This window comes from Myodes glareolus, chromosome 5 (assembly GCF_982192425.1).
Source record: "Myodes glareolus chromosome 5, mMyoGla1.1, whole genome shotgun sequence".
Classification (NCBI taxonomy): Eukaryota; Metazoa; Chordata; class Mammalia; order Rodentia; family Cricetidae; genus Myodes; species Myodes glareolus.
The window spans coordinates 93,229,079-93,256,377 of record NC_142030.1 but is presented as its reverse complement, the minus strand read 5'-3'; the positions used below and the strand labels follow the sequence as shown (position 1 = coordinate 93,256,377).

Sequence of the window (27,299 nt, the reverse complement as noted above, 5' to 3'; positions counted from 1 at the left end):
CGTGCTCTAACTGGCTACTTTGCCTAATGGGACAGCAGGCCCTTTAAGAGCCAGGTGCGGGTCAAGCACAGAGCACAGTTTCGGTTTTGGCAGCAGTAACCAGTGCCTGACTGGAAGCTTCTAGAAAAGCAGGGGTACACACTGGCTGGCAGGCTGTGCCCCGAAACTGGAGCAGCTGGAGAAGGAAGTGGCTAAAAGTAAGTGTGCTGCCTGGGATCCTTGGCTAGGATGCTCCTTGGGATCATGGTTCAGATGATCCCCCGACTCTCAACTACCAGCCTCACAGAGAGGGTGAGGTGGACAGGGCAGCCTGTGTGCCTGCATGTCACAAGGGATGGCAGGGGCATATTCCAGTGGTGTGAAGAAAGGCAGACATGCGTATGGGCATGCCCTTTCTGCAAAATAGCGTGGGTGAGAAGGAAGCAACGTCTGTTGCCAGCTCACCCATTACCCTTAGTTTCCAAATTCCCTTATCCTCCTACTGCTACTAACTCCCTACCGTTACACAGGACCTAGTCTTTCTGAACCTCAGTCTCACTCTGTAGGATGGGGATTTAAAACTAACAGCTATCGCTGCTGGCCCAAGGGGGATCAAATGAGAAAGTAAGTGCAAAGTGTAGCAATATAACAATGGCTCGGTGCATCTCAATTTAGTTCAATTACTCAAGAACGAATTGAGTGGCAGGCAGGTCTGCAATCAGATTATGCAGTAAAGCATCTCAGCTACCGTTCGAAGCGGGCCGCCCTCAGCTGCTCTTTCTGGGCTTCTGCAAGGTTCTGAAATCATTTCGAATCGCAGTCCAGACTTGCCTCCACATATTTGTGTCACTAGAAACAAGTATGCATTATGGTGTCACTCTGCGTTGCTCTAAATGGGGAGAATGATGTTTTGCGGGGTGATAAGCTGGGGGGGGGGCAGAGCCACCTTCTAGGTACAGGCATCAGCCCTGTGCCCCGATGCACCCCCTAACACACACCCAGCCACAATCAGACAGCCTCCTCGGTCTGGTCTATCCTGACGCTGTTCCTTAGCCAGCACAGAAGACAGTGACGGAAGGACAGCGACAGCTCAGCTTCATCTTCTGCCAGCTACACCTGTGCAACTGCCTGTAGACTTGGAGCCACCCAGGACAGGACACACACATTGTGTATGACAGCTTCGGCTAACACTTTCCCCTGCTGCTAAGGGACTTAGAGATTTCTTACTATATAAATAGGGGTGTGCCAGTTTGGGGGGTTTGGGTAGAAGGCATCTATTCAGTGGCTGAAAGTAGAGATCCAGAACTTTCCAGTCGTGCTTCTGCCTAAATAGGGAGAATGGACGCCGTGTTATAGCCAATGAGCTGGAGTCAGGAGAACACCCAGCTCTATGACCATAACCCACTTCTTAGCATACTTCTGCCTCTGTGAGGTTCATTCACAAAAAGCCCCATCACTTCAGCTTCCGTTTAGTAAGTCCACCTGCCCTGGGACTTCATAACTTCACCTCATCCCCACCCCCAAACGCCAGGGAGCTGGGAAGGGTGGACAACCCCTTCCATCTTCCAGTTGAGACAGCTAAGACTTCACGAATTAACGCGAATGATGTCAAGTTCCCAGGCACATCTGAACGATCCGTGAGTGCATCCTTTCTGATATGATTTTATCACCTATCAGAACAAACCACTTAACTTAAAAAAAAATGTGTGCAACTAGAACGCACCCGTAATTCTAGCACTTGTGGGGCTAAGGTGGGAAAATGGACTGATTGTGAGTTAGAGATCAGCTACCTAGAGAGATGCTGCCTCAAAAAATAAACAAACAGATAACTAAATGAAATTACGGGCTGAGTATTCCTGAATCTGTTATTTTAAAATCTGAAATGCTTTGATCCTAGATATTTTAAGAGCCTACACAACACAAGCAGAAGTTCCACGCCAGACCTCGGGTAGCAGGCATCCATCGAAAGCAGAGACACAGTAAAAATAAAGCAAGTTGCTTTCAGGATAAGCTTAGACTTGGGTCCTTCCCAAGACCTCTTACCACAAATCTGAAAATATCTCAAAAATTAAAATGGAGGCCACTTCTGATCCTAAGCATTTTGGATAAGGGACACTCGACTTATAAAATCGGGGCATTGGAACATGATCCATGTTCTCCTCTTCCCTCTGACTCTGGGTACAAGGAAGTTTGGGCTCCAGGGTCTCTGGCATAGACACAGCATGGCAGGGGTAACAGAGCTTTGGCATGGGTGCACCCAGATTCAGGAAACAAAGGCAACACTCCCCATCCATGCCTGATGCTAAATAAATAGCAGCTAGTGTTTGCAGGAAGAACTCTTGGCACCACCTCTTGGTCCAAGTGACTCTTTGTGAGAATTGCCTTTCCTATGAAAGTGGGGGAGGAGAGAATCATTTTACTCCCTCTCTGAAGTTGGCCTTCCCACTCCTTCCTCTTTCTGCTGATTCCTCTAACAGCAAGACCCAGCAAAGAAGGGTGACTAAGCTCGTATGCTCTTTTGTAAAAATTATTTTTACTATTTTAGTATGTGTGCGGTGTTTGTGTGTGTGTGTGGTATATATATGTGAGTGGTATATACGCAACACATGTGTGTGTACAAGTGCACAGCCTGTGCCTGTGCATACGGAGGCCAGAGAGTCTATGCTGGTTGTGGCCCTCTATCCATCTCACTTGGGCAACTTTCTTACCTGTTTGTGCTTTATGCCCTGCTTCCTGGGGTAGCTGTGCAAATTAAAATGTTGACATCAGTAAAGGTCTTGGGAAGAATTCTGTATGTGTTCTTCTAACCCAGGCCACAGTGCTTGCTTCTGGAGTCACGGGGCTCAACCTACAGCTCTCTCTGAGTCTTGATAGGATGCTCAGCCGACAGCCTTCTAGTTTTGTTTTGTTTTGTTTTGTTTTTCACTCTTTGACCAAAAGAAAGAGAAGACTGCACTGACTTCAGAGAGGAGATGTGGGCGAATGAACACATCCAATCCCATCGCTCTGCTAAGGACTTTGTCATTTGGTCTGTATAACAATTTCCTACAATGCAGAGTCATCTCCAGTTTACAGATGGGGACCTATGGGCTCAGCTTAAAAACCCACACAGCCCCTAGATGAGAGTGGAAAGTCAAGTGGAAGAGTCAGTGGTTTTACCACGCAGCCCAGTGCATAGTTCCCGTGAAGATCAGACACTACCCAACCCTGCTGCCCTTTAGAGCAATTGTAGCTGCTTTCCGTTGAGGAGCATTTAAAATCATTAAAAATGTGTCCATATATGTTATGTTTCCATCTTTCCCCACGTTCTCCCATCCCAAGGCATTCCCCTTCCAAGTTAGAAGAGTCAGGAACTCTTACACTCATTTTATTAATGAAAGTACTAGCTCAGTATACTCCATTCAAGAGATAGGATGCTCCTTATCCCCCACGATAGTATGGGATGCAGACCCCTACACTCTCTTCCATCCTCGACATTCTCCTTCACATGACAGTTTCCAGGCTCTTGCTACCCTGTGCTCAATGCTTGGACTGGGAGAGACAAATGTGATAGTCCCAAATGGACTCAGGCAGTGCCTCTCTTGGAATAGAAGGTGTTGTTCCTCAGGCTAAGGAAGAAATGGGAAGGAAGCCTTTGTAGTCAAGTCTCCCTCTTCCTATCCTCAACTCCAGAGCATCTTACTCCTTCAAATTCGTACTCCTGGGTTGTCAGAAACTGTCACTCGGCTTCTGGTCTTCTTAATTCACATTCTCTGTCCCCTCTGAAGGCCCTGGAGCTTTGAGAACCCCACCTTACCTTCTTCTGGGAGGTGAAAGCTTTAGGTTGCTTCTGGGATGTAAGAATAGATAGCTTACTAGCCAAGCTAAGCTCCGGGCCCAGCTGTCTCTCCCTCAGAAAAGGAACATCCGAGGTTAGATGAAGACAGGTTTGTCCTAAAAACTGAAAAGCTGTCACTTTAATCAAAGGGGAACTATCTAAATTAGGTTTATAAGGAGACAAACTCAGTTCTCCCATGTGGCCCATAGTTCTGCCCCAATCTATGAGCTTGGGGGTCTTAGGTTATAAATACACTGGGAAGCCAACAGTAAACCTCAAAGGATGTGGGACATCTCGGCCTCATCAGTGGAAAACAGCTCAACCCTAGCTAAAGTGCAAGTGTACTAGTGAATAACCCAGGCAAGAGGATGTGGATCCCCACGCTTTCGCTTTGTTAAGCCAATTAAGAGCATAGTGAGTCCTCCAGTGTACTGAGCAAGAGTAGACCCTGGCCAGGGGAAAAACATTTGGTACCCAAAGGAGGGTAGGGGTTTTTTCTTCCTTTCTTCCTTCCCTTCTTGATTTTTTTCCAAGAAAGGGTTTCTCTGTAGCTTTGGAGCCTGTCCTGGAACTCTCTCTGTAGACCAAACTGGACTCGAACTCACAGAGATCCGCCTGCCTCTGCCTCTCGAGTGCTGGGCTTAAAGGCGTGTGTCATCACCACCCGGCTGAGGGTAAGGTTTTTAAAGTCAAAAGGCTGTAATCACATCATACCTGGTGTAGGCTATGGGTCTATACAATGTCACATTTGATCTTGTAAACCATCACACAAGGCATCCATCTAGAGCAGCAGTTCTCTACCTGGGGGCGCTTTAGAAAAAGTCTGACCGAGATGAAGATGTCTTAAATATAGGGTCCTTTTAGCGGCAACCAGAGAAACAGCTCCAAATTTTAGCTCTAGACAAAGAAGAGTTCCTGTTTTTGAAAATGTCTCCTGCCCACCATCTTCCCTAGGAGTAGACTCATGACTTCCTTGCCAAGGTGACCCTCTCGCAGGTTGCCAAGGTGACCATCTCCCAGGTTTTTCCTTCCAGGTATGTGTGTCTGATGCTCTCACATTGACTCTGAGCTATACACAAAGTTGAAGGCATACACACATCTCTCCCCGCTTCCAAGTTGACTGAGCTGGTCATCTAAAATGCATCACAAAATGATTGGCAGCCTGGGTTAGAAGTCAGGTCCCCCACCATGGAAAGCCTGGCACCTGGTTCTCCGTAACAAAAGGAGTGTCACTTTGCCCATCCAGAGGAGCCTATCAGAAGAAGACCAGGTCCTGCTTCATGAGTATTAGAAGCTTACTCTTCTAGAGTCAAGGACAAGATTGAGAATTAAAGACAGTCACCGCTAGTTTGGGCTCTTAAACTAAGACCTTAAAATGAAAATATTTGGCCTTCCCACCTGTGACTGCACCCAGGACTGGCACAAGGGGCAGATGTTAGGTCCCTTGGGACTTGGCGCCACCCATCCCAACTGTTACAGAAAAACTAGGCCTCACAGCTGCTCTTGCTTAGGAGCTTCTTGCCTCTCAGATGACCCCTGGGCACCTGATCACACCCAAATTAAGCTGAGTTTGGCTAAGACTCCACTCCAGGAGTTTATCATTGACTTGGTAAGAAAGCGCAGGCCATTAACCCCAGCAAAAAAACCTTTAGTTGCCATCTGACACCCTTCTCTGTCCCCACCCCCTGTCCTCCCTCTTCCAAAGAACCAGAGAAACAGAATACCTTTATCTCCACAAGGAAATAAAAGGGTTTCTTACTGGGAAATTCCCCTACGGAAAAGAAATAACCAAGATAAACAAGTCTATTGCCTTTGGCTCAGCTAGTGAAGGAAGTCTCTGAGAAGCAGAGTTAGGGACAAACAGGGAGAAGAGATATTGCCCAGACTGCCTCCTGCTTACAGCTCTCTTATCTTTATGGGCACTCATTATTGCATAGGGCCTATTATCATTGTTTTTCTCCTTTTAAAGCTCCTTCAAATCCATTCCAAAGTTTATAGTCAAACAAAGTCCTCAAATTCTGTTGGAAAGTGGGGACTCCCCTCTCCTTCCTCTTGGCCCTAGAGTCTTAGGGTATCATTTGGGTCCTTGAAATAGTTCAGCCTAGCATGGCCCAAGCCTCAGTCCTCTGTAGGTCTGGACCATGTAGAAGTCCTCATGGTGGCTCGCATCCTCGCTCTTTCTCTGCCGGAATTCAGCAGGTAGGAAACACGATATCGTCTACATTTTTGTCTCCGACCCCAGGGTGGAGCCATAGCAAACCTTGGGCACAGCTCATCATCTCCGGCTCGTTCTTTGCTGCCGCTGCTGTGTCTGCCTTTCTCTCTTATTTCAAGGCTACTTGTACAACTCCAATGAATAATGCCAGGTCCAAAGGAAACTCCAGTTCCCCAAACTGCAAAAAAGCAGTCCAAATGTCTAGGAATGAACTCAAACTGGACTATAGAAGGATTTCTGGTGGCTGAATAAAAGCCAGCGTTCCTTAGGAGTTTGTAAAGGCTGGTTCCCCTCTACCTCTCTGGCAGAAGGGATATATGGTTACCTGGGGTGCCTATTAGCATGTCATAGCATAGGCTGGCCTCCAGGCTCCCTCAGGATCACAAGTACCTGTTACACATTTCAAAGCCCATGCTAGCTAGCCCTAGCCCTTCTCACCTCCTCCCCTACCCTAAACTCCCTCCAGCTCACAGGCGTCCTTCCCTCAGCTACTCTTTCTCCTTATAACCCTGCTATTCTTACTATGTTTTTAATTTTCTACCTTTCTGCAGCTCTCTGCTCCTGCTTCTCTCCTCAGGATTTTTTGTTCCCTCTCCCCTGCTATCCCCCCTCTCTCATAGATAGGCCTGACCATGTCCAGACCGCTGGCCGTGTCCAGTCTATTCTTCTCTCTCTCTGATCTAGACTTTTCCAGATCGCCACACACACTTCATGGAAGAAGAAGATCGCTTCATATCTACAATAAAAAAAAATCATCTTCTTAGCCAGGCAATGGTTGTGCATGCCTTTAATCCCAGCACTTGGGAGGCTGAAGCTGACAGATCTCTGTGAGTTTGAGGCCATCCTGGTCTACAGAGTGAGTTCCAGGATAGCCAGGGTTACACAGAGAAACCCTGTCTCAAACCAACAAACAACAAAACAAAAATCAAACAGGCAAATAAAAACACCTTCTTCTTAACCATACCACAGAGTGGTCATGTTGTCAGTTTATACAAATGATAGCAAAGACAGTCTTTGACAAACAATAGGCATCCTAGCATCCAGTGTAAGCATGCTATCATTGGGGAGGGTGAGAGCATAGACAAGTCAGGGTTCAGATTTCCCCAGCTCACTCTGTCCATCCCACAGTTAACCCTTGCGGGGCATGCAAGAGCCTTTGTCTGCCTTAACAAACACCAGAATCGCTAGTCTGCCTCTTTCTGTTAGTTTACTGATCACCCACCCAAAACATGTCAGCCTTCTCCACTCACAGGGATATAGGGAAGGTAACTGACATGGAGAGAAAGGGCCATGTTATGGTGTGCCCAATACTGTGTCCTGGATGATGACAAAGAAATGTCATCAATATCAGAAAGACAGGGCCATGTTGTTCGCCCAATACTGTGTCCTAGATGATGACTAAGAAATGTCATCAATATCGCTATCCCAAAGAAACACGAAGTTTAGGTAGGAAGACAAAGGTACTTATAACTGTTGAAGAGCGATTAAGAGCCTATTGTTTGCCCAAGACAGTCTTTTGATTTTTTTTTTTTTGTAGAAACTGACAATGTGGCTGCTCCATGGATTGTTTAAGAGAAAGGTTTTTATTGTAGATGAGAGAGAGAGAGAGAGAGAGAGAAAGAGAGAGAGAGAGAGAGAAGGTGCACAGACGGGGGACGGGAGACCGGGCGTTCTTAGCAATGAGGAAGCACCATTCATGTGTTCATTCATTAATTCAACAGAATTTGCAATGGTTTCTGCAGATGGGAAGTGACTAGGTGTTACAGAAGAACTTCATCTCACTTGGTTGTTCTCTTTCAGCATCTCATAGAAGAAGTCAACCTGAATGGCACAGCCCCCCTGGAAGCCACCAGCAATGAGGCTCTTCGTGTTCGCCATCCTGCTGGCTGTCCTCCCAGGTGAGTCTGTTGTCCCAACTCCCCAGATCACACTCTTTGCCCCTAGACTCCTTGTTCCTAGGATCCAGCTCCATGGAGACACTGACATCAGAATCACCGCCAGCAATGTCCCTCATAAGGTGTGTGTCCCTCTGAGACACAGTCACACAGGGCAATGCGGAAAAGACATGTCTAAAAATGGGTTTTGAAAGCCTGGAAATCAAAGACAGGGATGAAAATTCCTGATTTTAAGACAAGGAATCTGATCGAGAGTCCTCTCTGGAGACTAAAAAATAAAAATAAGGAAGACTTAGAACTCCAAACCAAACATCTTTTCTGAATTGTATGATTTGGGGAAAATCAACTAAATTAACTAATTTTCCTGACCCTTAATGTTTTTAGTATAAAAAAAAGAAGGAAATAATCTACCAAGGGAAGTTATATAGTAAATGCAAAAACATAATATCCTGAAAAGTAGTGTAAGACGCCATTAGTTTATCATTCACCGTCCTTAAAAAAAAGATTTTTGTTAATGAGTTACTGTTGTGGAATTCAAGACCACCAGGAAAGACTAAAGACTCAATTCAGACTATAATTAGCCAAATTTATTGTTTCTGTTGGCAGGGCAGCTATCTCTAAGCAAATCAGAAATGGGCTGCACCTGAGCAGATGGGAGAACAAGTTTTAAAGGCCAGGCCACAATTACCCCATTTCTGCAGAATTTACAGTTGCATAAAGATTGCCCCTCCCCCTCACCCCCCCAACATGAGGAACTCTTGCCCTCCCCTCCCCCACAGCTACATGAGTAACTGCCATTCCCCTGCCCACATTGATAAGTGTGTTTACAGAAGCCAGAACAAGCTGTTAATCATTGCACAACAGTTACACAGTTTAGGGGAGGGGACAAGGGGTCAGAGCTTTTAGGAATTTAAGTCAGAGGCCAATAGCTACAAAAGTGGGTTCCTAGTACAAAATGAAATTTTCTTAGCCACCATTTTCCCCGCTGGCTTTAGATCATAAAATCAAACCATTGACTCTTGCTGAATCATTTTTTTTTAAGAGTTGGTTCTTTATTCAATGTATGGTAGCAACTGATTTAAAATTCAAAGGCTGATCATAACTCTAAGGAGCGGTAAAAGGTTCAGCTAAGGCGGTCAAGGGTGGTAAGCCACGGGAAGGGAAAACGGATGGATATCAATTAGAGGCCTCATCATGTTCTGCTCTTGCATCTAAGTTTTTCTGGATCACGTTTAATGTTTCTGAGATAGCTCCCTAGTTGTTGGCATCAAATCAGCGCTTTTCACGTCCGACGGCACGAATCTCATCCCCGACAGTTTTATAAAAACCATTTCTGCTAGGGAATCTACTTGTTTTTCAAGTTGTCCTGCAGAATCATCGAGGTGTTGTGTGCCCTGGTCTACTCTATTATTTAGAGCTTTGAAAGTCTGATCTTGAGGAATTAAAGCTGATATTTCCCAAGGCAGCCATGTATGTGATCCCTTCTGTCACTAGGAGGGGTATAACTATAGCCGAGTTACTATTCTTTTTTAATTTTAATTTTTTTATTCTTTTTCTTCTAACTAGACCCTGGCCCTCATGGCGGGAGTGTCCTTCATCCACAAGCAGTTGTTTTCTACTCTCCTCTCTAGTCAATACACCTTCTTGGGGAAAGACAGAGATTAGAATACAGAGATTCCCTTCCTATGTCCCGAATTCTGGATGCTCCGCTGTTACACATCTAGCGAGGCCAAATGTGCAGGCCCATGATGTCCCAAAAGGAGCCAGAAAGTACATTCTAATACATTCAGACTTAATTGTTGTACATGTGAGAACTACAGGATTGGCCATAAAAGGGGAGCTGAGTCGTTATAAATTGAGGAGATTAAACAATTTGGAGGTTCCTTGGAGGTCTCCTAGGGTGTGCTTACTTCCTCTGGGTTGCAATTTGAACTCTCAGATTGGGTAGTAGTCGAGACAATAGAGAGATTGACCCCTGTCCCCACATAAAAAGGAGGCCTAGAGTCAAGGCAAAGCCAATATTCATTTTCCAGGTTTGAGAGGGTTTGGTTTAATCAAGCTGTGTGGTAACCTTACGGTCTCAAGCTCAGGGTTACCTTTGGGAGATGAAGTTGTTTTGTGTATTTTTGTATCCGGGCTTAGGTTGAATCTATTACCATATACCCCTCCCGGTTGAGACGGAAGGCTGGTTTATTTCCACAGGTGGAGTGGTTCAAGGGGAGAGGACCACGGGAAGAGGACATACCCTAGTCTTTGGTTAAGGCATCTATCTTTTACCTGGGCATATAGGGCTAACTTGGAGGGGTGTTAACCCTAACCCTTTCCCATAGAGAGAACTCCACAGCCCACTGAAAACTGAAACTCCTGATGTCAAGCTGGAAACCACGGGATGGACTCTTAAGCCAGGGCTGTGTGCTCAGTTATTTCAAGGTCATGGCTCTTCCCAGCAGAAGAGCTTTATTTCCTGTGGTTGAACCCTCGGGGAGGGATTTCTCACTCAAAGAGGATTACGGGTCTAGGTGTCTAGACCTAGGTGTCTAGACCTGTAATCCCCTTTCTCGGGCAAACTCAGCCTCCCTCACAGTTTGGATCAGTACAATGATAATCTCCTTTTTGCTGATGGCAGTGTGTTGGCCCATCTGCTGGACATTCATGGAAAAGGGTTTCATATATTCTATTTTTATCACATCCTAGAATGACCATGATGTTGCCTTCAATATATGGCATCTTAGAAGTGAGCAGTCCCAATACTTTTTATCAGATTGGATAGATAGTCCGCAAAGAGGCCACATAAATCAAATCTAAACACAGGCTGGGAGGCAGCATTTTGTAGAACATATATTATTTTTCTTCAGTTTGACCATGGGTTTAATTTGCATGGTTCTCATGACAACTCCCAGACCCAAACCTTAATATTTTCAGTAGATCAAGCACAAAAGATACTTGTCACGATTCCCGACATGAGTGTCAGTCTGATTCCAAAATGTCGATGGACCGCACCTTAAGGGAGACCTAGTGATCTCCCCTTAACTCTCCATTTGTCACCTTCGTTTGGCTAGTCATGTTCACCTTAAAATAGGAGTGATGGCTCCAAACCTCAGTCCCTGCTACCTTGATAACCATGGGTGTTGTCAAGATCACTGGGTACAGCCCTTTCCAGGAAAGTTCCAGGATTCTGCTGGGCAAGCGGTGAATCCACACCAAGTGCCCAGGTTGGAACCTGTGCTTCTGTTCAGTCAAAAGCAGCATCAGCGGTGACGACTCTGGGTTCTCAGGTGCTTTGCAGCAATGCCTGTCAGGACTTGAGAAAGGAATCTTTAGATATTTCAGTGGTTTGTAACTTTCCCTTTGCAGGAATAAGCTGAGGCTGTCGTCAAACATTATTTCAAATGGTGTAGCTTGTCCCGGTAGGGGGCGCACCTGATCCTTAAGAGAATGGCTGGAGGCAGCTCTAGTCACCAGCTTCTTGCCAGTTTTCTGCCCAGAACTTAATTACTATTTCTGTAATAGTCCCATTAGCTCTTTCCCCCTGTCCTGAGCTCTGGGACCTGTAGTGGCAACATAAACTCCAATGCATTCCTAGGGTTTTAACTGCTAACTGAAAGGCTGGCTGTGAAGGCAGACCTCAAAGAGGAAAGGAGGTTTTGTGAGAGAAGGGATGAACCCCAAAGCTTCTGGCAGGATGGGACATCTGTCTGGAAGCATCCACCAGGCCTCTGTCTCAGTTGGCCCCTACTGTCTGGCCCAGTTTTCTTCCTCAAAGGTGTATTTATGGGGGGGGGGGGGGTGGCAAATGGCTGCAGTGGCCCCGCTGACTTTGTGGCTCCTGTCCTTGCTGTGGCATTAGCAAATCTGTTGCCTCAGGTGTCTACCAAATCCCTTTTGGTGTTCCAGGCAATAGATAACAGCAGGCTTCTCTGACAGCCAAAAAGCTGCTAGGAGAGCAGAGATCTGCCCCTGGCTTTTGATCTTCTTCTCTGCAGAGGTCAGCAGGCCGTGTTCCTGGACAAGGCACCGCGGACGTGTGCAGTGGCGAAGGCATGTCAGCTTTCGGCACTGATGTCGACAGCTCAGCTATTTCCCCATCTTAGTGCCTGAGTCAAGGCTATCCGTTCTGCCTTTTGGGCTGATGACCTCTGGGGCAGAGATTGTGCCCAGATAGTGACACTTCTGGGAGTGTCACTAAAGCCCCTCCTGCACACCTGAACCTATCTTGTACATAACTGCCCCCATTGCTGAATAAGGTCACATCTACCTTCCCAAGGGGCTGGTCTCGGGGGGGGGGGGGGGTCCAGTTGTCCACACTGCAGGTGGTCAGTGACCTGGGCACAGGCAAGGACCGGCTATTCTTCAGGGTCCAGCAGGAGGGATTCTGGGTTTAGCACAGCAGACGTGAGAATTTGAGCCTGGGGGCATTTTAGGAGTGCCAGATAAGGGGTGAGGTGTATGTTTGACATCCTGTGTCAGAGGCTCCTAGAAGGAGCATCTCGATGGAGTGGGGACAACCAACCCCTTCCCGTCCCATGGTTAGTTCATCAATTTCCTTTAACAATAGCACTGGGGCAGCAGTGGCCCAGATACAAGCTGGCTATCCCGCGGCCACAGGGTCTCGGCATTCAGACCAACAGGCCGTCTCTAAGGCCCCAAGGATTGAGTCAGTACTCCTTTTGTCACCCCATGTCACCCACCCACAAGTGGAAGGGGTTGTCAGTGTCAGGCAGCCCAAGTGTAGGGGCAGACACCAGTCTTCCTTGAGTGGAATTTCTCCTTCGCTTTGCCCTACCAGCTCACAGGGCTGCTTCCTCCTAGGCTCTGACACAACCACTGTGCTATTTCTGCAAAGTTGGGGGTCCCCAGTCTGCAGTATCCAGCTGTATCCAGGAATTCTCTCACCTGCATCTTGTTCTGTGGCTCTGAGATATTCAGGATAGCTTGGATCCTGGTGGATGACAGGGTTCTCCTGTTGCCGCCCCCAAAGCAATAAGCTACCCAGATAAGTTACCTTATGGGAGCACAACCAGGCAGTAGCCCAGCAGTGAAGTGTTTGGAGACGTCCCTCTGCGGCTTATTGGTACTCCCCCAGGGTATGTGCATCACTGACCTCATCTGCATACTGCAAGAGGCTAGGACATTCAGGTGTCCTTGCAGGTGCCCAGGCAAGTCCACGCTAAGAGTTTCATCAAAGAGTAGGGGAGTTCTTAAACCCCTGTGGATAGTCTAGTCCAGGGCAACTGGCTGCTGAACCCTGACTCAGGGTCTCTCCATTCAAACGCAAATGTAGGTGGCTCACAGAGCATTGGTCAATCCCATTATGAGTAGGTCACCTGTTCCCAGATCCTTATTACTCTTTTCTGTCATTTTATATTCTTCTGATAATGAGCAAGTCACCAGGATTACTGGGTATGGACTCCTGAGGTCCAAAGTGGCTTTATTCTCATTGACCATGATGGTACCAATTTTGCTCGGCAAGTCTCTACCAATCAGGAGATGCAGAAAATCTGGTTTACCAAGGAGAGAATAAGTCACAGTACCTTGCCCAGTGTCCACTTCTCAGGTGGTGGTTCAAATGTAGGTTCTAGTCCCGTAGTCCCTTGGATGGTGATTCTTTCTTAGTGGGGAGCTAGGGGTTGGTTTAGCACTGAATGGGCTACATCCATTTCCACTAGGAACCAGAGAGCTTGCCCCATGCTTTTCCTGTGATCATGGGTTCCTGGGGGCTCAATGGTATAGAGTCCTAACCCCTTCAATCTCATCCTGTTATATTGAGGATTTGCCCCCTCGTCTCTGTCTGCAATGAGGGCATTCATCTTTTCCCAATGTCTCTTTTCTCTACAATTAAACATTGATCCTTCTCTAACATGGATCGAAGCTGATTTGGCCACCTGGGGTGCTTTTGGTTTTTATCAGTCTCTTCTCTACCATGGCCATTTTATTATCTGGCCAGTCTTCTGTTTTTCTTCTCATCTGGATCTCTATTGTTAAGTTTTCTGAGCTATTCCTAACCACTGTGACCTATTCATTTCTTCAAACCCTTCTAATTTCTGTAACTTCCTAAGAATATTAGGGAATGGTTGGTGGCAAAGGCAATATTACTAACCTGCTGGTTTTCTAGGGCATTTGGATCTATGGAGGTAAATTCCCAGTAAGCCTCTCAGAGGCGCTCCAGGAACCTAGCAGGAGATTCATAATTTCCCCCAATTACCCCAAATACCTTTGAGAGATAAGTTGAGGCTCCTACTCTCGTTACATTCACTAAGACCTGGCAATAGGTGTCTAGTGCTGCCTTGACATTGGTCAATGTTGGGATCCCAGTTTGGCAAAGTTGAGGGCAATATTCACTCAACCCTTTCTTCGGCATTTGCCGTGGTTACTATGGACCAATCACAGCCTTCCTAGCAACAGTCATGATTACATCCCTTTCCTTAATAGTAAAAAGGATACCTTGAAGCTGCCTGCAATCATCCCAGATGGGCTGGTGGGTAAAGAAAAGAGTTTCCAACAGGCCAATGAGGGGCTGAGGCATCTCAGAGAAAGGAGGGTTCTAAGTCCTCCTGTTAGACAGGTGGCTGGTCAAGAGAGGAACAAAAATTAGGGAAGGAGGTCTGGGTCTCTCCTCCCGCAAAATTCTTTGTGCCAGTGGGAGCTGGAACCCACTACTGGGTGCCTCCCTAAGAGAGAACACAGCTGGGGTCTTGTTTAGCTGAGGTAGAGAATAATCCAGCCCACCCCAAGTGTGTGTGAAGGGAATGGTAGTTTCAGATAGATCACTGAGACAGTTTGTGCCTGGCCCCCTCGGATACAGTTGGATCCTGAACTGGCTGAATGCATGCAAAGATTTTCCTCCTTCACACGGGCCAGTCCTGAGAGTCTGGGCATTTTACTTAGGTTTCTACACAGCCTTTGATTTATTGACTTGGTAACTAAAATAGAAGAACTTTGTTTAAGGGCACAATGTTCCAGTCATAGAAGGGGTTTGAGAAGGAGGAAGAAGAACCAGCAATCAATATAAGAAAACTGGTCTGGGTGGCTAGGGTTCCTATAGCCCTTTGACAGACTCTCTAGGGAATTAGGGGGTTGAGGGGCCCTGCCTTTGCCACTCCATGTGCAAAGATGGGCATTCAAGTTCACACAGAATGCAGAGCTCTCGAAATGACATCTTAACTCCATATCTGCCTCATGGACCTCCTAGAAGTACTGCAGCGTGCAACTGAGGGGAGACTTGGCTGTGCGCTCTCCACTTCTCCTTTATGGAACAAAACTCATAAGCACACCAGAAAACACAAATTCACCAAATGCAAACAATGTAAGAAGACAAAACATCCACATAGTCAGAGGAGTCAGACACAGACATACGCTGGTCACCTTCACTCATACGCCAAAGCCCCAAGGGTACAGGAGGACTTCTCCTCTGTTCCTGGAGACTGAGTCTGCAATCACATTAAATCTCCTTCTCTATGTCTCCCAAGATGTCAGGACTTCCTAGAACAGTTCACTAACCAATATTGTCTTGAGCACACACTACCCAGTAACCCTTACTTTTGTTTCAATTTGCAAATTTGCAGTGATCACAGTCTGGGACACCCCTGGACCTCCGAGTCCACAGAAGTACTTGCTCCATCTAAGGCTGTGTGTTGCTGGGCCTCCCAGTTGTAGTACTTGCCCCCAACTAGGGCCTGACTCTGACTAATGACTATTTAATTTGTGGCAACCATGGTCTCTTGATGTGCCTGAGTCTCCAAGTCTACCTCAGACTTGCCCCCACTTGGAGCCTATCCTGGATCCCTGGCCCTGAGTCTGGAGTATTTCAGGATCTCACTGGGGCCTCCAAGAAGGTCACGGAGTTTGAGGCCCCTAGGAAATACCATAGACTCAATTGCAGAAATAATTAGCCAAAATTATTATTTCTGCTAGCAGGGCAGGTATCTCTAAGCCAAATCAGAAGTGTGCCATACATGAACAGATGGGGGAAGGATTTTAAAGGTGAATACCACAATTAACTCCACTTCTGCAGAATTTATAGCTCTGCCATTCCCCATCCCACAGCAATAGGCATGTTTACAGAAGCCAGAGCAAACTGTTAATCATTTCATAACAGTTACACAATTTAAGGGAGGAGACAAGGGGTCAGAGCTTTTAGGAATTTAGGTCAGAGGCCAACAGCCCTAAAGTGGATGACTGGGACAAAATGAAATTTACTTTCCTATCACATCACAATTAAAATGGAGCCAAATTGGGATTAAGCAACCATTTTATTTCATACAATGTTGTGTGTCTGTAGTATCATGTAAATAACCAGGGAGTACACATTAATTAGAGAATCGCATTCCTCCAGATGAGCTATGTGAACCGTTTCAGCCCACTTGACCTCTCTCCATTCTCAAAACTCTTGTCTTCTGTTCCCACAGCGGTCATCACAAAAAGCCCCGTATTTGGTCCCCAGGATGTGAGTAGTGTGGTAGGGAACTCGGTGTCCATCACGTGCTACTACCCAGACGCCTCTGTCAACCGACACACCCGCAAGTACTGGTGCCGGAAAGGAGCCAGCGGCCTCTGCACAACCCTCATCTCTTCGAACGGCTTCATCTCCACGGAGTATGCAGGCAGAGCCCAGCTCATCAATTTTCCAGAGAACAATACATTTGTGATTAACATTGCTCAGCTCACCCAGGATGACACTGGGAGCTACAAATGTGGTCTGGGCACCAGTAACCAACCCCTGTTCTTCGATGTCAGCCTGGAGGTCAGCCAAGGTAAGAATCCCAGGCTCCCTGGGAGGAAAATAGTTTAAATCAATTCAGGTACAATGACAGAGTTTACCCAAGGAAGATACCTCCTCCAGAAGGGTATCCTGACACGAAGTCAAAAAAGTCTCCTCCCTCCTGAGGAAAAGGCCTTTTTTCATAGTAGAACATCACGACATGTAGGGCATATCTGGGGAAACGGGTGAAACTTTCTTCTGGATCTCTAACAAACAACTTAGAGTTAAATGGGTGCCAGGAGAACAGCTTTTGTTGTATTTGATAGAGTTGAGACATGATGCCAGGTTCAAAGGAAACTCCTTCTCCCCAAATTCTGGAGGACAGACAAAAGCCCTCATTCCTCAGGAATTTGTGAAGCCAATTCCCTTCTGCTAAAGGAGCTATTTCCCTTACAGCTGACAGAAGGGACAACTGAGGTGCCTATTAGTATACTAAAACCCATGCTGGCCTTCAGGCTCCCTCAGCATCACAGAGTACCCGCTATTCATTTATTCTTCCTGATGTTCCCCTACCCCAAACTTCTAAAGCTCATGGGCCTCCCTACCACAGCTACCCATTTCTCCTTATACCCTGCTATCTGGACTATGCTCCTACCTTTGGCCCATACTTTATTTGCTCCCACCCCCGCCCCTTACCATTCCCCCCTTCTCTCCTAGTCTGATGGCCATGTTTAGTCTACTCTTTCTCTCCATCCTCTGGACTCTCTCTGATGCCTCTGCCTGTACTCTCCCTCCTATTCACAATGAAAACCTTCTACTTAACTGTAGATGGTTCCATTGGAATTATCATGATGAATTAGATTATTTTTATAACTGAAGTCTAGGCCCCTGAAGAGACTTGGCCACTAAACAAACTCACTGTAACTGAAAGAAGAGAGGAAGAAAAAAGGTTTTCTGACAAGAGTTGGTCCATCCGTGAGGGCACCTCTGATTGTTCAAGGAGAGTTAAAAGAGAAAATTCAAGGGAGGAAATTCACAGGGGCTCACAGGGGCTCTGAGGGTATGCCTTGCTCTTTGGGATGTGTATGCCATTATCCTGAAGAAGGTTGTTCCTGGAGAGTCATAGCACCACAGATCCCTAAGAGGTGAGGAGTATCCACAGAAGACCCCATCTAGATACCCAGAAGACTACCACAGTACTGGGAACACAGCCTCCCATAAATACGACCAATAGCAGACACTGCTCCTTAAGGCAACTCAGAATATTTGAACTATTATTCTTAGACAGTTCGTGTTCAATTCTGTTTGTTTCTACACATGTTAATTTAGCACCTACCAAGAACAGATGTTGTGTCAATCACAGCTAAGAGGGAAAATGTAAAGAAAATGTCTCCACCCTGTTGGAGAAGGCCACTTGTTGGTTCCCAGCTGCCCAGCTATCTTACACCAGAAATAATCACACAGAAACTGTATTCATTAAATCACTGCTTGGCCCATTAGCTCTAGCTTCTTACTGGATAACTCTTATTTTAATTTAACCCATTTCTATTAATCTGTATATCACCACATGGCTGTGGCTTACCGGGTAAAGTTCCCATCATCTATCTCCAGAGGCTCCATGGCTTCTCTCTAACTCCGCCTTCCTCCTCCCATGCTATAGGCCAAGCCAGTTTTTTTTATTCATTAACCAATAAAAGCAACACATAGACAGAATGACCTCCTACACCACCACCCTCCAATTTATAGAGGCAGGGCCTAGACTGGATATGATGACTGATAAAGATGCCCAGGAGGACACAGAGAAAGGAGAAATTAGTGCAAGCTGAGAGAAACCCTCCTCGAGGAGATGGAAGTCAGGCAGTGCCCTGGAAGAGGAAGGTGATGGATGGGTGATTGCTGACTTCACTTATGAGTCATAGCCAACACCGCCACTACAAAAGATAGGGTAACAAGAGAACACATAGTTTCATTTAACCAAATTGGTTTTTAAGTTTTATTTATTTATTTTATGTGTGTGAGTGTTTTGTCTGTATACATTTCTGTGCACCACATGTGTTCCTGGTGCCTCAGAGGCCAGAAGAGGGGTCCGATCCTGTGGGATTAGAGTTGCAGATGGTTGTGAGCCACTAGGGATGTGGGTGCTAGGAATTGAACTCTGATCCTCTGGAAGAGCAGTCAGTGTTCTTAATTGCTGATCCATCTCTTCAATCCCCATTTATTGAAGTTTTACAGTCATAGGAACCTTCACAATGACCATGCAAAGATCTGGTTCCCATGCAACCTTTATATTGAGTTCCATGAAGCAGGGGTGACCATACAGAGAGAAGACATAACAAGACAGGTGTGAACTGCTGGTAGTAGACAGAGTGAAAACCCCAGCAAAGCTCATCTGTTAAAACTCTCCTTGGCCCCTCAACTGTGGTGCTTCCTTGGGGGTGTGAGGCAGACTGGGCAGTGAAGACCTTGATATATAGAATGTTAGGTCAGGAGGTTCTTTCTGCTCAGTTGTTACAAAGAAAAATGGGAGGTTAAAGTAATATGTTTGGGTTTGTGGGTGGCTAGGATAAAGGGATTATGGTTTCTATGGTCTGCCCTGGAAAAGAGGTTCTGGTTTCTATGGTTTACTTTTGGGAATCATGGCATGAAAAACAAATGGGCAGGAGAAAATCAAAGTAAAACCTTAGCTTCAGAGGCCTTTGTTTTGGCATCATTGTAGAAACTCCAACAGAAAAGTTCTGACAGTGTTCCTTTAGGGAGGAGGCCATTCTAGGTCATTGGCCCACCCAGAACCCTCGCTAGCAATAGAAAATGGCCCTATGTTACAAAGCAAAGGTTATAATTTACCCCTATCTTTCATTCCTCAGTTCCTGAGTTCCCAGAGGGCACTCATGTCTACACAGAGGACCTGGGCAGAAATGTGACGATCGAGTGTCCTTTCAGTAAAACAAACGCTGCTAAGAAGAAATTTTTGTGTAAGAAGATAGGTCAGGCCTGTGAACTTGTCATTGACTCTAGTAATAATGTGAACCCCAACTATGTGGGCAGAGTAAAACTTGCTATGGCCGGCGGGACCACCGTGTCAAAATTCACTGTCACCATTACTAACCTAAGACCCAGTGATGCTGGGCTCTATGTCTGCCAGGCTGGGGAAGATTCTAATGCTGATCTAAAGAACGCTGACCTCCAGGTGCTAGAGCCTGAGCCAGAGCTGGTTTATAGCGATCTGAGATCCTCGGTGACTCTTGACTGTGCGTTGGGTCGTGAGGTGGCACATTTGCCCAAATACCTATGCCGGAAGAACAAGGAAACCTGTGATGTGGTCATCAACACCAAGGGGCAGAGGGATTCAGCCTTTGAGGGCAGGATCCTGCTAACCCCCAAGAACGACAATGGCCATTTCAGTGTGTTGATCACAGGCCTGAGGAAGGAAGATGAAGGCCACTACCTGTGTGGAGCCAGTGACTCTGGCCTGCCTCAAGAAGGCTGGCCCATCCAGGCCTGGCAAGTCTTTGTCAATAAAGGTGAGAGCCTCCAAAAGGCAAGCAAGATGGGGTGGTATGGGATGGTAGATTAGAGAGTAGCTTAGTTCTCTGATATACTCACCGATATTCATATCAGTCATGTTATCTCCTTGCTGGAAAGTCTTGAACTAAGTGGGAGGCAGTTCAGGAGAGTTAGAATATGCAACCTCTGCCTTACACAAGTTCCCAAATTCTTCTGCATTCAAGGGCCTGTTGATGTTTATCCCTGGGTAACAAGAATAAGGAAAGTAGAGGCCCTGCTGGAGATATGATTGGTAGATGGGATTCAGTACCATGGTAGACCCATGTCCCCTTCACAGCCCACCCAGCCCCAGAGCAAGTTGGGCACCAAAACCCTCATACTCAGATAGGAGAACATTGGTATACCATGATCTTAATGCTTTGAGGAAAGGCAATACCTCAGCATCTAAACATTCTACTCCCACAGCTCAAGGGGATGTTTGTCATTTGGCACAATCTGCCTCAGCAACTATACCTCTGTGAGCTGTCAACAAGACAGAATGATTCAACCCATGCTTCCTCTCACCCTGGAGCACAGTGTACAGACTGGCCTTCATGACAAACAACAAGCCAGTACTTGGCATTCAAATTACCTGTCCTTATGGCCTTTCTTTAAGGGGACTATGTACCATTTTCCTGTTCCCGACTCTGGGTCTTCATCAACATCCCTGACATATTCAGTCACCAAGGGTTCCCCTGGACCCCTGCATTAGCTTCTGTATTCTTGAAGAGGACTCTTGGGGTCTTTACTAAAATCATACCATATTGTTTTAGTTTCTACTTTAAAGTATACCTATTCCAAATGAATTTTCTTAATTTAGGTACAATATATCTAGCTCTTTTTTTTTTTTTTAGAATATGCTAAGAAACAAATTAAAAGATTATCTAGAGGGAGATTTTAGAAGAAGCCAAAGGAAAGGAGCCAATATTCTCTCTTAAATGTCATTCATTCCCTCCTGAGAATGAGGTGGAAAGAGAGGGATGAGCTACCCACACTTAAGTCATTGGAGTCTGGCCCCCAGACTCTGGCTACAGACCCAGGCATAAACACAATGTTTTTCATTCTCTGAGGAAAAGGAAGTGATTTATCTAAACTTTCCTCTCTCCATGGTGGAGGTCACGGGAAGAAAAGTTGCCTGGGGCATTCAGGGTCATTTGGGTGCTTCTGTCCATTCACACCGTCCCCATCTGTCCTTCCAGAGTCTACAATGCCCACTACTCGCACTGTGGTGAAGGGTGTCGCAGGAGGCTCTGTGGCCATTGCCTGTCCCTACAACCCCAAGGACAGCGGCAGCCTCAAAGTCTGGTGTCGCTGGGAAGCAGATGGAAACGGGCATTGCCCGGTGCTTGTAGAGAGCCAGGGGAAGGTGAATGAACAGTACGAGGGCCGACTGGCGCTGTTTGATCAGCCAGACGATGGCACCTACACTGTCATCCTCAACCAGCTCACCACCCAGGATGCCGGCTTCTACTGGTGTCTCACTGATGGCGACTCTCGTTGGAGAACCACGGTAGAACTCCAGGTTGCTGAAGGTGAGAGATGAGGTGGAGGCGGGTGGCCCAAGACCATTCCAGCAGCAGCATCTCCTAGACATCTTTCCCGCTATGCCACCTCCTTCCATGCTGGTGTAGGAAGGACCTACTTGTCCAGAGGTCCCATTTCTATACCCACGACCAGCAACCCATATTCTTTCAATCAGCACTTGCAACACTTCCTGATATCAAACTTTGGTCTCCTTTGCTGGAGGTAGATGACCCCTGAAGTGAGATATTGCACATGCTCTTGGTGCTAAGCCTAGAAAAAATAAGGAAAGTAAGGGAAGCCAAGAGAACTGAGCGAGCAAAGCTCGCTATATCAAACTCTGGGCTGATACAGTGGCATCAACAGTCACTCCATTAGCATTTCATCTGCTTCCTATGTATTCAGAATAGTGTGTCACAGTGCTGTCTTCAGGGGCAATGCACACGACACACCGAAACTGCCACTTTCACTCCCCTGTAGCATCTCCAAGTCTCAATGTCCGTGTCTGTTTGCCAGCTACAGGGAAGCCAAACCTCGAGGTGACGCCACAGAACGTGGAAGCCGTGCTAGGAGAGACCCTCACGCTCGACTGCCACTATCCCTGCAAACTCTACTCCCACGAGAAATACTGGTGCAAGTGGAGCAACGGGGGCTGCCACACCCTGTCTAGCAAAGTCCGCCAGCCCTCTGTGAGCTGTGACCAGGACAACCAGCTCGTCACCCTAACCCTGAATCCAGTTGAGAAGGAGGATGAAGGCTGGTACTGGTGTGGGGTGAAGCAAGGCCAGACCTATGGAGAGACTACAGCCATCTACGTAGCAGTTGAAGGGAAGACAGGGGGTGAGTCTCCAAGGGCAGCCAGTGTCTGCACCCACAGCCCCCCATGCCAGGACTTACCAAACGTCCCTGACTAGAAGCTTCTCCATCAGAAATAACCCCCGGGTTTTGCTGTAAGAGGGAAGGATTAGGGAAGCAGACAGCAAGAGCTTTTCTGTTTAATTTCAGTAGTGAGACAATCCTTACAGGTGCCTCTCACAGCAGAGGGAAGCCCCCTCCTTATCCAGAATCCTACACGGCAATTGCAGAGTCACATCTGTGTAAGTCTGTTCTCCAAAGATGGTCAGGTACCTACATCTTGATCGAGAACACTAAGGCACAGCACTGAGAGCTTAGCTTGGGTTAGGGCGTGTGACATCAAAAGAACAAAGGGGGGGGGGACAATTATTGCAAGCTCACCTAGTAAGTTCGTATTCCCAGCCTCTGTTTAAAAGGTCATAAAGCCAGGTGGTAGTGGTGTATGCCTTTAATCCCAGCACTCGGGAGGCAAAGGCAGGTGGATCTCGGTCAGTTTGAGGCCAGCCTGGTCTACAGAATTCCAGGATAGTCAGAGCTGTTACACAGAGAAATCCTGTCATGGGCCCCCAAAGAAAAAAGGAAGGAAGGAAGGAAGGAAGGAAGGAAGGAAGGAAGGAAGGAAGGAAGGAAGGAAGGAAGCAAAGAAAGAAGGAAGGAAAGAAGAAGTCATATAAAATGTCTTGTATGATGACGGCCTTTCAGTTCCTGGCTATCTCAGGAAGGTTGAATTCAGCAAGAGTGACTCACTGGATTCCAGCAAAACTGGCTCACTGGAAGCCATTGCTGTGCTACTGCCTGGAGGCAGCCCTAGGACAGGCTTTGATGCTATGAGAATCCCCCTGTCAGCCTGCTGTCACAGGTAGATCTGTTACATAGATCCTTGATGATGGAATAGACTTGGTAAGAACGAGGTATAGAATTGGACAGAGGTAATCGTGATGTGGGGGCAGCAAGAGCAGAAATAGTGTCTGCGATCTAGAACAGGTCTTCACTGCCAAGTCTGGTGCCAGTCCAGAGCCCACCCCAGCAGCTTTGAGGTCTCGCGCCAAGATTTCTCCCTAACCCACAGGCCTAAGAACACAGAGGAAAAGCCATAATCAGCTTTGTTTTGCTCTGCTTCAGGGTCACGCCAAGTCAACGCGCCAGACGCCAACGCACAGGCAAACGCTGCTCCAAAAGAAGAGGTAGCTGAATTCAGTGCCAGCGAGAAGGAGAACAAAGCCGTTCTGAACCCCAGTCTTCTGGCAGAGGAGACAGGGATAGAGAGTGTGGGAGACCAAGCTCAGGACAGTAGAGCATCGGTGGATGCTGGCAGGTGAGTAGATTCCCCACTCGGAGAACAACGCAGAGGCCAAACCCCAAGTCGGAGTCACTAGAACCAAGCAGCAGAGTGTGAACGAGACTAGTAGACAGTCAGTTCTCACAGCCCTGCCTTATGCTTGTTAGGGGAGGGGAGGCTGCAGATCCCTTCCCCACAGCCAGAGCAGGCCACTTCAATATCTCAAGCCTGGAATATAGAGAAGGGCAGGTCCTTGTATTGCGGATTCGAGGCTAGGGGTGGTCGCGCAGGTTTCAACAACAAAAAGACAGAACAGATAGACTGGGGGTGGGGGAACCTCTAGCTGGGACAGCCTTCCAACACATTCTGAGGACCTCCCTCTTGGTGGTGGACTGACTTAATCCCTCTTGCAGTACTGACGGACAAAGCGGAAGTTCCAAAGTGCTGTTTTCCACCCTGGTGCCTCTGGGTCTGGTGCTGGCAGTGGGTGCTGCGGCTGTGTGGGTGGCAAGAGTCCGACACCGGAAGAATGTAGGTGAGTACCCAGGACGCTCCCCACCCCACCTCCAGTTCAGTGAATCAGTCAATGTGACTCTAGTATAGCCCATTCTATCCCTCCATTTTCTCACGCCTCAAGACAGGGCAACCACCTTTCACAGGGCTGGTTTAACCTAGAATGGAGAGCTGTGAACTGAGCCACAGGTGGGCAAGGGTCCTAGAGTCTTGACTACCCAAGAAAGGGAGTCAGACTATTTTCATTTTGATTTGGAGGTAAGCATCAAAAAGTACCACTCCTTGGTGTCTCTCCTTGGTATCACTCCTTGGCTGTGGCATGTGGCAGGTCTCAGGAAAAGCAGCACACCCTGCTCTCCTTACCCACGGCCCAGCCCCCTCACCGACTCCTCTACCCAACAGACCGGATGTCACTCAACAGCTACAGGACAGACATTAGCATGGCAGACTTCAAGAACTCCAGGGATTTGGGAGGCAATGACAACATGGGGATCTCTCCAGACGCTCACGAGACAGTCCTCGAAGGAAAAGATGGTATGTGCTTTGAGAATGCTCAGCCCTTGGGAAAGCAGAACTGGACCTGTCCCCATCTGGGAAGGAAAGGTGATGGCTAGGGCTAAGGACATTCTCTCTCCATGCAGAAGTCGTGACTACCACTGAGATTGCCACAGAGTCAGAAGAATCCAAGAAGGCAAAACGGGTAAGGGAGAAGGATATCTCTCTGCATGGCAGGGAATTTAGACTGCAGTTGGACATCAGGACAAAATCACCCCCATCCGGAGACTAACCCCCAAACAGGGAAGACCATATAAATACCGTATTTGAGAGGACTTTCTGAGAAGGGGAAATATCTTTGGGTGTGACACTTCAGAAGGACGGGAACGCAGTTGCAGGCTGTAAACCTGCAGAAAATGTGGTCACAGGAGGAGAGTCACGAGTTAACAGTAACAATTGAGTAGGTGGTCTTCCTGAGTTATGGAGGCCTTAGTGCCTTTCCACGGGCCACACAGCCTCCTTTGAAAGCTTCCTCAGGACTATCCTTTGGCCTGAGAGTGGGAGACATTTATTCATGGCGGGCACCTTGATCATCATTAGAAGCATTTGTCCACCTCAACCAGTATGAAGAAACCCCAGAAGAAGCAACTCCTGCCATTGGGTTGCAAATTATCCTCCTTTCTTTCTTCCTAAGGTTCCTTATGATGCCCTTTGCTTTTCTAATCATGGGGTACTGACACTTTTTACTGTATCTGCTCCCCCTCATACCATCAGAGACCCTGCATTTAGCATGGTCAGGGTGTGCAGTTAATCCTAGAGATGAGTCCCTGCCATGCTCTGAACAGTGTAAAAAAAAAAAACCTACCTCTCTAGGATGGTAGGGAGAAAACACAGGACACCTTTACTGACAACAACCTAGGCCACATCACCTGTGGACTACAAGGCATAGCTTTTGGGGACAGTCCCCACCAAGAGAGGGTGTTCCACTCCACTTTGCATAAGGGGGTAGTGAGACAGTGGGAGATATTTTTAGAGGCTGCAACTTTCCATTTCTCAAAATGTCACTCTTCCTGCTGAGCATGGGGGCTGGACTGAAAGCAGGGTCTCAGAAGTGGGTATTGCTCCAGCAGAGAGGGCAAACTTCACAAGAACATTCCTTTTCATGCCATCTGCTAACGCCTCTCTTATTGCTCCCCAGTCATCCAAGGAGGAAGCTGACCTGGCCTACTCAGCCTTCCTGCTCCAGTCCAGCAACATAGCTGCACAGGTCCACAATGGTCCCAGGGACGTCTAGGCAGTGCTGACCGCCTACCCCTGCCTGTGACAATCAACCCGAGAATCACCCTAATCCACTCACAGCCTGAACTCACTCGTCTCCTGACTTTTCCCTCCTGTCCTCAGAGGTGTGGTGGTCCCTTCCTCGGTTATCAAAGCCCGGCCTCGCTGCGCCTGTCTGGGAGGTGTGAGGAGTTCCGACCGGCAGCTTTTCTCTGCTAAAGGAGTAATTAAGGTGGAAATAAGAAGGCGTCAAACCTGAGAGACATTTCTGAGAGAAGAGGGTTCAGAGTTAGGTAGGGCGCACCTCAGGTGGGAGAGCCATTTGAAGTTTCTCACACCATATGAGGGGAGGTCAGTGTAACTCTTCTCTCTCCATCCCTCCCTTCATCTCTTCTCCATTCAATAAGACACATCTGAGAACTTATTAGAACTCAGGCACCTACTAAACGCTGAGCTCCAGACCGCAGCCTTTCTACACACATCACTGGAAGAGGCCTCATCTCCTCCCAGAGTCTGTCCTTTCACTAAGACATGGCATCAGTACCAGGCATACCTCCTGCCTCGGCACCTGTCGGGGCAACATAAGAAATTCCTGTAGTCTGAGGCGTACGTAAGTCATAAGGGCACCACGGTTTTCAGATGGAAGAGACTTGCTCTATGGCATCCGTGAGATAAGCTAGGGTCAAACCAGATTTGGCAACCCCTGGCTGTTGACCTGGGATCTGCCTTAAAGACCTCTTCCCTTATTAGAGGGTGAACTTTGGCATGAGGAAGTAAGACGAAACGAGTAAAATGGGCATGGCGGTGTAGACATGCAACCCCAGCACTCAAAAGGTAGAAACAGGATCAGAAGTTCAAGGTCATCCTTGGCTACGTAGGGAGTTTGAGGCCAGCCTGGGATACATGAAGACCTTGTTTCAAAGCAGAAGAAGGAGTCAGAGAAGGAGAAGAAATGCAAATGGATCTTTCCCTGGTGTCACCTTTCCCCTTCCTGTCACTCACGTGGACCTCAGATAAAGGAACAAATGCTCTCACCGTCTTGTGTTTGGAGAGTTTTGAGCAGACAGGAAGAAGATTGAGCCTGGGAGCAGCTGTTCTTCTAAGAGTCAAATTAAAAGACTGTTTTTCTCTGCACTTCAACCAGCACCTACAGGCTGATACCAACAAATCAGAAATGTCAATTAATAATTAAAGTCTATGATTGCTACCAA

The 27,299-nt window shown here is 47.3% G+C and overlaps 1 protein-coding gene across 2 annotated transcripts; it reads left to right on the top strand.

The window, feature by feature from the left end:
* Positions 1-35: 35 nt before the first annotated feature.
* Pigr (polymeric immunoglobulin receptor) lies at positions 36-27,299 on the top strand. Of its 2 annotated transcripts, none has more exons than XM_048430658.3 (11): positions 36-197; positions 7,812-7,909; positions 16,312-16,656; positions 19,469-20,125; positions 21,347-21,679; positions 22,185-22,508; positions 23,646-23,838; positions 24,216-24,337; positions 24,718-24,849; positions 24,957-25,015; positions 26,009-27,299. In XM_048430658.3, the coding sequence occupies exons 2-11, from the start codon at positions 7,837-7,839 to the stop codon at positions 26,102-26,104; spliced, it is 2,334 nt and encodes a 777-aa protein (XP_048286615.3). In that variant the 5' UTR covers positions 36-197; positions 7,812-7,836; the 3' UTR covers positions 26,105-27,299. The 2 variants fall into 2 exon arrangements, with proteins under 2 accessions (XP_048286615.3, XP_085544427.2); XM_085688301.2 differs by lacking the exon at positions 36-197 and adding an exon at positions 5,875-5,995.

What these genes read in the sequence shown, in the direction of transcription:
- Pigr (XM_048430658.3), top strand. Translation starts at nt 7,837, where the DNA reads ATGGCACAGCCCCCCTGGAAGCCACCAGCAATGAGGCTCTTCGTGTTC. An exon ending in GCAAGTCTTTGTCAATAAAG is followed by an intron (nt 20,126 to 21,346) that starts GTGAGAGCCTCC and finishes CTGTCCTTCCAG; the next exon opens with AGTCTACAATGCCCACTACT. An exon ending in AGTTGAAGGGAAGACAGGGG is followed by an intron (nt 22,509 to 23,645) that starts GTGAGTCTCCAA and finishes GCTCTGCTTCAG; the next exon opens with GGTCACGCCAAGTCAACGCG.